A 10,273-nucleotide genomic window follows, 5' to 3' on the forward strand; every position below is an offset into this window, starting at 1 on the left:
ACTTAGAAAAAGTCCTCTAAGCAAAATATTTTTTAAAAAATCCACATTGTCTTAGGACTTGAAAATATTTTTTTGGAATAAAATTTCCAAAAAATATATGTGGAAAAAAATATAATTTCCAAGTTTTTTTTTTTTTATACGGAATTTCATCAGCTCTTATCAGATCATCAGCATTAATTAACCTTTTTTAACTTATCTCCCTTTTCCTGTACTAATGACCATAATTTCTGATAGTGAATCCGATATGACCACATGACGGCCACCAAAAATCACAGTCTGCCGTCCAACTGAAATTAGTTCCATAGAATGTATCGTGCGGCTCGCTTTGCAACTGTCATGGCTTATTTATATTCCATCCTGTTTGGAGTCATAGCCTTTACATATGACCTTGAAACGGGTTATGTAACTAAGAAAACACCCTTAACCACCTATTGTCTCTTGATAAACTTTCTCACCGTCTCGTGTGTCATCTATTTTGGCCGTAACATGGAATTGAAAATGGAATCCAGTGATAAACCTGATCTACACAATAAAATATTGGTTGCCCTGACCTTCATACGCATTCTTGGAGTATCACTGACTTTGGTAAACAATTGGTGGCGGCGTGATGAATTCATACATAACCTCAATACATTTAAAGCGTTTCGAGAGCGATTCTTGCGCAAGCATTCGACCAACAAGAGGTATGAGGAATATTTTAATCAGCAAATTGTTTTAAAATTTGGTATTGGGGCGCTGTGTGAGGTGATTATGTTCTATGGATCGGTGCGCATAATGAGGCAAATATTTTCGGTTCGAAATCCGATGGTCATAACGGTTGTAACGACAGGATTTCTCCCCTTGGGCTGGAATAGCTCGTCGGGGTCCAGGGGTTCGTACAGATATTTTATTTATCGAGACAGAAAGAGAAAGACAGTGGTTTACGTTTTGATATTATGTTTTATTTAAAAAAGGAATTTGAATTATATATAAACTCTATATATTCTAACTAGCCTAATCGTCTTCGGTCCGGGTTTGGTGGTTCTTCCACTCGAGACCTGGATAAGTACTCGAGAACGGGATAAGGATACAGGATCAAGGTGTTCAGGATTCGGGATGGATTCCGTGCGAGAGACCTGGATAAGTACTCAAGCAGGCTACTGGATATTCAAGGATACGCTATAGGGATCTAGACTAGGGTTGCCAGAGACCTTAATAAGTACTCAGGCACTACAAGGATCTAGGGTACGTTTGCAAGAGACCTTAATAAGTACTCAAGCACTACAGGATGTTCAAGGATACGGTTGCGGGAGACCTTAATCAGTACTCAGGCACTACAAGGATCTAGGATACGTTTGCAAGAGACCTTAATAAGTACTCAAGCACTACAGGATGTTCAAGGATACGATTGCGAGAGACCTTAATAAGTACTCAGGCACTACAAGGATCTAGGATACGATTGCAAGAGACCTTAATAAGTACTCAAGCACTACAGGATGTTCAAGGATGTGTTTGCGAGAGACCTTAATAAGTACTCAGGCACTACAAGGATCTAGGATACGTTTGCAAGAGACCTTAATAAGTACTCAAGCACTACAGGATGTTCAAGGATACGATTGCGAGAGACCTTAATAAGTACTCAGGCACTACAAGGATCTAGGATACGTTTGCAAGAGACCTTAATAAGTACTCAAGCACTACAGGATGTTCAAGGATACGATTGCGAGAGACCTTAATAAGTACTCAGGCACTACAAGGATCTAGGATACGTTTGCAAGAGACCTTAATAAGTACTCAAGCACTACAGGATGTTCAAGGATGTGTTTGCGAGAGACCTTAATAAGTACTCAGGCACTACAAGGATCTAGGATACGTTTGCAAGAGACCTTAATAAGTACTCAAGCACTACAGGATGTTCAAGGATACGATTGCGAGAGACCTTAATAAGTACTCAGGCACTACAAGGATCTAGGATACGTTTGCAAGAGACCTTAATAAGTACTCAAGCACTACAGGATGTTCAAGGATGTGTTTGCGAGAGACCTTAATAAGTACTCAGGCACTACAAGGATCTAGGATACGTTTGCAAGAGACCTTAATAAGTACTCAAGCACTACAGGATGTTCAAGGATACGATTGCGAGAGACCTTAATAAGTACTCAGGCACTACAAGGATCTAGGATACGTTTGCAAGGATCTAGGATATGTTTAAGGATACCACTGGGATTCAAGGACTAGAGACCTGGATAAGTACTCTAGGCAAGGATGTCCAGGATAAATTTCTATATAGGCACTTACCGGTCTGGTGTTGTCTCGTTCACTGTTTTGCACTCACTGTCCCGATTCTGCCATTGCCTGCCCTTTTATACCCGGCTCCACCACGTGTTCGCAGTGGAGTAACGGGAACTTGTTTACGAAAAATTTGGTTATCACAACAACATCACATGTGCTCATCACCGCCAATGGTAGTGATGAGTGATGCTGTGTGTTGTTGCGATAACGGTTTACCACTCTTTAGTGTGGTTGCTCGCAAGAATTTTGCTAGGCAATTGGGATTTAAGATAGTGTTTTGTGTGGGCAAAAATGACGAAGGATTTTTGCCGTCACACGGTCTTTGGTCTAATGTCGACGGTGTTGAATTTGATGGCCTGTCATTACTTCTTCATAGCTCTTAGTGTTCGAATCCTATTCTGTATTATAGCCGATGAATTGAGGAGACTCCTCACCACCATGGAGAATTTATTTGCCGACTTCCACACCAAGTGCATTGGTCCTGGGCTTTTAAGTGTCAAGAGTTGCCAGCTGGCCGATGAATTCGATGACTTGTCCGGAATGCACACGGAACTTCAAGTGCTCAGTGAAAAAATCAACTCCATGTTCTATGTCCAGGGTTGTTGTGTCTTTTTGATACTCTATTTGAATAATATTTGTGTCCTCTATATCTACTACATGTTGGCCAAACAGGTGGAGCTGGGTCCCCAATTCAGTCATGCCATTCTGTATTTTTTACCCTTGGCATTATTGCTTTACTATGCCGATGGTTATATGCTAATAGATTTAGTATTGCGTTACATGGACGCCATTGAAATGCCGGCCCAGTTGTTAAAGGATTGTGCCGCTTGGCTGCCCATCTTGGATCGTAGGCTAGAGGAAAGTGTATGTATGATGCCTACTTTTAGGCGCTAGTATATACAATTCATTTGTGTTTCATTTTAGGTAAAACTGTTCTCCCTGAAAATGGCTGCTTTTCCCGTGAGTCGGAGTTTGTTGTATCTTTTCGATGTTACCCGGCCCATGGTGTTTGCCACCATCACTTCGACCATCACGAATGCTATTGTTTTGGTGCAGTATGATTATCAATATAATGAAACTTAAAATACTTGAAATATTTGTTTCAAAATATGTATATTTTTTTAAAGAAACATTACACATATTTATTTTTCCAAAAGAAAATTTCATTGAGTTCACATTATCGGATTCCTATATAGAATAGTTCAGCGGATATGGAAAAGTTCATCGGTTGAATTTTTCTATAAATGAAAAGTTCAATGAACTTCTTCCAATACGGAAAAGTTCATCGGATGAACTTTTTTCCTATACGGGAAAGATCATCTTATAATACTAATAAATATTTTTAAAAATGTATAAAAAAAGGCTTCGTTTATTATGGACCTTATCCTATACATTGAAACAAAATTAAGAAAATTTTTTTTTTAAAAAATCCGTGATACTTTCGGTTTTAAATAAAATATTTTTAAAAACTTCTCGTTGTATTAAGCCCTAAAAATATTGCTAAGAAATTGAAACAAAATTCCAAAAAATAACGATCCACGTTTTATTGGACCTTAAATTATTTTTTTTTTGAAAACTTGCGTTGTCTTAGGCCTTTTCCATACGAAAAAGTTCATACTTTTTCCATATGAAAAAGTTCATACAATGAACTGCTTTCTATACGAGAAAGTTCATGCACTGAACTGTTTTATATACGAAAACGTTCAGAGGATGAACTTTCGTGTACTGAACTGTTTTCTATATGAAAAAGTTCAAGCACTGAACTGTTTTCCATATGAAAAAGTTCAAGCACTGAACTGTTTTCTATACGAAAAAGTTCATTGACTGAATTGCTTTCTATACGAAAAAGTTCATTCACTCAACTATTCCTATTGTCTCTTGATAAACTTTTTTCCTATAAAAGTGTTGAAAAGTTCAATGAACTTCTTCGAATACGGAAAAGTTCATCGGATGAACTTTTTTCCTATACGGGAAAGTTCATCTTATAATACTAATAAATATTTTTAAAAATGTATTAAAAAAGGCTTCGTTTATTATGGACCTTGTCCTATACATTGAAACAAAATTAAGAATTTTTTTTAAAAAATCCGTGATACTTTCGGTTTTAAATAAAATATTTTTAAAAACTTCTCGTTGTATTAAGCCCTAAAAATATTGCTAAGAAATTGAAACAAAATTCCAAAAAATAACGATCCACGTTTTATTGGACCTTAAATTATTTTTTTTTTGAAAACTTGCGTTGTCTTAGGCCTTTTCCATACGAAAAAGTTCATACTTTTTCCATATGAAAAAGTTCATACAATGAACTGCTTTCTATACGAGAAAGTTCATGCACTGAACTGTTTTATATACGAAAACGTTCAGAGGATGAACTTTCGTGTACTGAACTGTTTTCCATATGAAAAAGTTCAAGCACTGAACTGTTTTCCATATGAAAAAGTTCAAGCACTGAACTGTTTTCTATACGAAAAAGTTCATTGACTGAATTGCTTTCTATACGAAAAAGTTCATTCACTCAACTTATTTCCTATATGGAAAAGTTCATCGGATGAACCTATTTCCTATATGGAAAAGTTCATCGGATGAACTTATTTCCTATATGGAAAAGTTCATCGGATGAACTTATTTCCTATATGGAAAAGTTCATCGGATGAACTTATTTCCTATATGGAAAAGTTCATCGGATGAACCTATTTCCTATATGGAAAAGTTCAACGGATGAAATTATTTCCTGTATGGAAAAGTTCATCGGATGAACTTATTTCCTATATGGAAAAATTCATCGGATGAACTTTTTTCCTACATGGAAAAATTCATCGTATGAACTTTTTTCCTATATGGAAAAATTCATCGGATGAACTTTTTTCCTATATGGTAAAGTTCATCGGATGAACTTTTTTCCTATATGGAAAAGTTCATCGGATGAACATTTTTTCCTATACGGAAAAGTTCATCGGATGAACTTTTTCCTTACACGGAAAAGTTCATCGGATGGACTTTTTTGCTATACGGAAAAGTTCATCGGATGAACTTTTTTCCTATACGGAAAAGTTCATCGGATGAACTTTTTTCCTAAATGGAAAAGTTCATTGGATGAACTTTTTTCCTATATGGTAAAGTTCATCGGATGAACTTTTTTCCTATATGGAAAAGTTCATCGGATGAACATTTTTTCCTATACGGAAAAGTTCATCGGATGAACATTTTTTCCTATACGGAAAAGTTCATCGGATGAACTTTTCTCCTATATGGAAAAGTTCATCGGATGAACTTTTCTCCTATATGGAAAAGTTCATCGGATGAACTTTTCTCCTATATGGAAAAGTTCATTGGATGAACTTTTTTCCTATTCGGAAAAGTTCATCGGATGAACTTATTTCCTATATGGAAAAGTTCATCGGATGAACTTATTTCCTTCTAAAACGTATTCTATGGATAGGAGACCTCTTAAAGTTCTCCTATATCTATCTATAGAAGACATCTAAGACTTTTCAATTAAAATAGGATGAGTTAACCTACCACAGAGATCTTCTGTGGATAATGTGATTTTTGAAGATTTCTAGATTTGTTTTAGAAAGATGGATTTCAGTGGGTATTTTACCCATACAACACCTTTAATGCGCCTCCCATATTCGGAGGACTTTTAAAAAAATCCTCTAAAGACAAGCCCATTTTCGATGAAATTTTTTCTTTTCTTTTTTAATTTATTTTCGATTTCCTTCTAAAACTTCCCATTTCAGTTTGAATCAAGATTGTGCTGTATAAAACCGTTTGAGCAATTATTGAAAATATAGAAGCCAAATTGATGGGAAACATGCCGAAAATATTGATTTCCGCTGTATTGAGACAACAGCTTAGGGTGACTTTTTCAAGCTGCAAAGAAAAATTGGGTTATTTGTACTTTTAATTATGTAGTTAATTTTTTTAGAGTCTTCTGTTCTCACCTCTTCCTGCTCATCCCAGTCCCGTGATTGGTTATACTTGTAAAGTATCCTTTGAGTTTCCTTGAGCGTGGCCATAACCCATTCACAAATCATAAAATACAAATACATGTGCAGTAGAATACACAGATAAAAGCTATCCCCAAAAAGATAATCATAACGATGAACGCTTTGTCCTGGCACCAGGAAGATCATGTAGATGGCATAGCCTCCCATCGAGTTGGAGATAATCAGACAGAGAAGAGTACACAGTATGGAGGGGCTGTAGATTTCATTTAAGTGTATTATCTTTTGACGTAGCTGAGAGAAAATTAAACTTAACTTTGGATCCTGATAGCCCTGCAATAATTGATGGTTGATCTGACAGAGACATTCGCGGAGATAACACAGCAGTGTGGCATGTTGCAGCATTATCATGTGCTGGACACCCAACATACCTATTAGGGGATATAACTCCAGCGTTTTTTTTAATTGTCCCCTAATGGCATTCCGATAACTACCAATGATCACTGTGGTAAAATGGGCATACATCAGCACACCATTCACAAACAACCATTTGCGATGTCCCGTATGCCTGGGTAAATCCCGTAAACGGTCAAAATATGAGCTCTGGATATCCAATATCGTTTCGAACCATTGTCTGAGTTCTCGATCTCTGCGGGGTCGTGACAGGGTATAGACATACATGATGACCAGTCGCATGATTAGTGTCAGGAAATTTGCATATTTTGCCACTGGATTTGCAACATAGTGCGGGGCCTGTAGTGCGGTGTACACTAGCGTATAGGGCGTGCACAGCAGAAATGTGAGACCCTCGAAATTGACATAGAGTTTTATGAAGAAATTTGCTGTCTTCAGTTGTCTCCTTTGGAAATCGATTCTCAATACCGTTGAACCCGCATAAATACTGAAGAAGACCATGAATTGCATTAGAAAGCGATTCCAATTCATTATAACCGTTCGGCAAAAAATTACTTGTACAAATGTCAAATGGTTATGTGACGAGGGCGAGTTAAATGTCGATTGAGATGTAATCGATGGCTGATGATATGAATATAGGAATCGGATGCATTAATAATTGAACACAAATTCTCTGTAGGAAGACAGTGGGGGATATTGAGAACTCGTATAGGTAATCCAATGAAAAAAATGTTTCTTTGGAAATTTCAGAATTTTCAATAAATAGTCCTCTTAAAAATATCTACTTAGTTTGTTTTTGTAAAATAATCGATGTTGTCTTATGCTGTTGGGAATAGACCCAAGCCCATAGACGATGATATCGATATGGACCTTATCGATCTCGATAATTAAAACTATCGATGAGGTCACATCGTCAAGGAGTTTTGGTTGGCACTCTTCTTCTTGAAGTTTAAAAAGGTGGATCGCCAGATCAAGCAAAATTGTGAATTTTTTATAAATAACAAGTTAAAAAGCAGTAAGTTCGGCCGGGCCGAACTTTTAATACCCTCCACCATTTGCAACGAATTTGGAAATTTTTAAAAAATAAAATCCTTAAAAAATTCAGTTAAAATTTTAAAAATACCGAATATAGCCGTTATATTGGGGTCTATACGACGTGGACATACATAGGCATTGTTTGTCATAAGCCATTAAGCAAATTCGAAACTTGAAATAAACGGCGAATAATGTAGCTAAAATCATCAAAATATCGTATATAAGGAGGTGCCGTTAAATTGGAGCTGTGCGAAGACCTGGACCAGCATAGACAATTTTCTGTCACAGGCTGTAGCATCTATTACGAACTTCAAATACCACATCTCAAACAACTTCGGTGGATATTGTACCTAAAATCGTCAAAATACCGAATATAGGGAGGTACTGATATATGGGGCCTATACGAAGACCTGGACCCGCACAGACAATTTTCTGTTACAGACTGTAGTTCCCATAACGAACTTCAAATACCAATTTTGAAACAATTCCGGTGAATAATGTCGCTAAAATCATCAAAATACCGAATATAGGGAGGTACCGTTATATGGGGGCTATATGAAGACGTGGACCTGCACAGACAATTTTCTGTCTTAGGGTGTTGTATCCATTTTGAACTTCAAATACCAAATTTGAAACAATTCCCGTGAATAATGACGTTACAATAATCGAAAAACCGAATATCGAAGACGTGGATCTGCACAGACAATTTTCCGTCTTAGGGTGTAGTAGCCATTTTGAACTTCAAATACCAAATTTGAAACAATTCCCGTGAATAATATCGCTAAAATCATCAAAATATCGAATATAGGGAGGTACCGTTATATGGGGGCTATATGAAAACGTGGACCTACATGGCCCATTTACGAACTTAACCTGCCTACTGGAAAAATAAACATGTGTCCAAAATTTTAGCCATCTATCTCAATTCATTCGAAAGATAGCGTGATTACAACAGACAGACGGACGGACAGACAGACAGACAAACAGACAGACAGACAAACAGACGGACAGACAGACAGACGGACATCGCTAAATCGACTTAGAATTTTACGCTGATCAAGAATATATATACTTTGTTGGGTCTGATATGAGTATTTCGAGGAGTTACAAACGGAATGACAAAGTTAATATACCCTCCATAGTATGGTGGAGGGTATAAAAAAGTTGAAAGACAAAGTCATTATACCCTACACCACAAGGTGGTCAGGGTATTATGTCTTTGTGCATTTGTTTGTAACAGGCAGAAGGAAACGAGATAGACCCATAGTTCCTTTTGATGATCTGCATAGAATCACATTCTGAGTCGATTTATGCATGTCCGTCCGTCCGTCTGTCCGTCTGTCCATGTATTTTTGTCAGGTCGCATTTATTGCCCAATCCAGATGAAATTTTGCACAAATCATTTGTTTGGCTCAAGGGCGAACCTTATTGAAATTGGAGATAATCGGTCAAAATTTAGATATAGCTCCCATATATATATTCGTCCGATTTGCCTTTTATTGTGCACCAAATGTGTAATATCAGCCCGAATTGTATGGAAATTTGCATATACACCCAAATTAGGCCTGAAAATAAGTATGTCAATTTGATCGAAATCGGTTCAGATATAGCTATAGCTCCCATATATATTGTTCATCCGATGTGTTACTTTTGTCCACCGCCGCCGTAATATGCACTCTGCAACAACAATATTTGGGGAAATATATCAAATACAGCTCAGAAATACATTTGCTAAATTTTATCGAGATCGGTTCAGATTTGGATATAGCTCCCATATATAACTTCGTCCGATTTACCTTTTATTATGCACCAAACGTCTAATAATTGTCCAAATGGGATGGAATTTGGCACTTATGACCGAATTGAGTCTAGAAGCTAGAAGCTGTCAAATTTGGTGAAGATCGGTTCAGATATAGCTATAGCTTCCATATATATTGTTCATCCGATTTGTTATATTTGTTACCCACAGCCGTGATATGCACTCCGTAACAACGATATTCGGGGAAATATATCAAATACAGCTCAGAAATATCTTTGCCAAATTTTATCGAGATCGGTTCCGATTTGGATATAGCTCCTATATATATCTTTACCTTATTTCAAATTAATTGTGCACCAAATGGCCAAAACAAGTCCGAATTTAAAAGATGCAAATGCTTCGCGCATATTTAGTCCTTTGAACTTTAAATTATAATTATAATCATAGCGTGTATGATTGAATTCTCCCATAAAAAACTTTTAATTGTTATGTGGAGCTCTACTAAATTAGCAAAGTGGTGTAGGGTATCATAACGTCGTCCCCGCCCGACTTTAAGACTTCCTTTACTGGTTTTAATTTTGAAATCATAATTTATGTGCTTTTCTTTTTGTACAGACAACAAACGTAAGTATCGCCAGAATACTTTTGTGTTTGTTTGTAGTTTGCTAAATAATATTGTTGTTCGTCTTTGTGCAATAATAAATTCCGGCTCAAAATCTACTCAGTAGAATTTGAACCACAACAAGTCCATACGACGGTATTGGAACTTGTAAATATGCCTTGAGAAAATATTTCAAGAAAATCCATGTTGGCTTGGGCCTCGAATATTTTTTTTTTTAAATTCACT

General features: G+C 36.6%; 1 protein-coding gene across 1 annotated transcript; it reads left to right on the forward strand.

The window, feature by feature from the left end:
* The first annotated feature begins 206 nt into the window (after positions 1-206).
* Positions 207-3,354, forward strand: LOC101891102 (putative gustatory receptor 36c). Its single transcript, XM_020035044.2, has 3 exons — positions 207-792; positions 2,572-3,135; positions 3,196-3,354. The coding sequence occupies exons 1-3, from the start codon at positions 307-309 to the stop codon at positions 3,352-3,354; spliced, it is 1,209 nt and encodes a 402-aa protein (XP_019890603.2). The 5' UTR covers positions 207-306.
* Positions 3,355-10,273: the final 6,919 nt, after the last annotated feature.

The sequence above is a fragment of the Musca domestica genome, unplaced genomic scaffold (genome assembly GCF_030504385.1).
Source record: "Musca domestica strain aabys unplaced genomic scaffold, Musca_domestica.polishedcontigs.V.1.1 37, whole genome shotgun sequence".
In the NCBI taxonomy this organism is placed as follows: Eukaryota; Metazoa; Arthropoda; class Insecta; order Diptera; family Muscidae; genus Musca; species Musca domestica.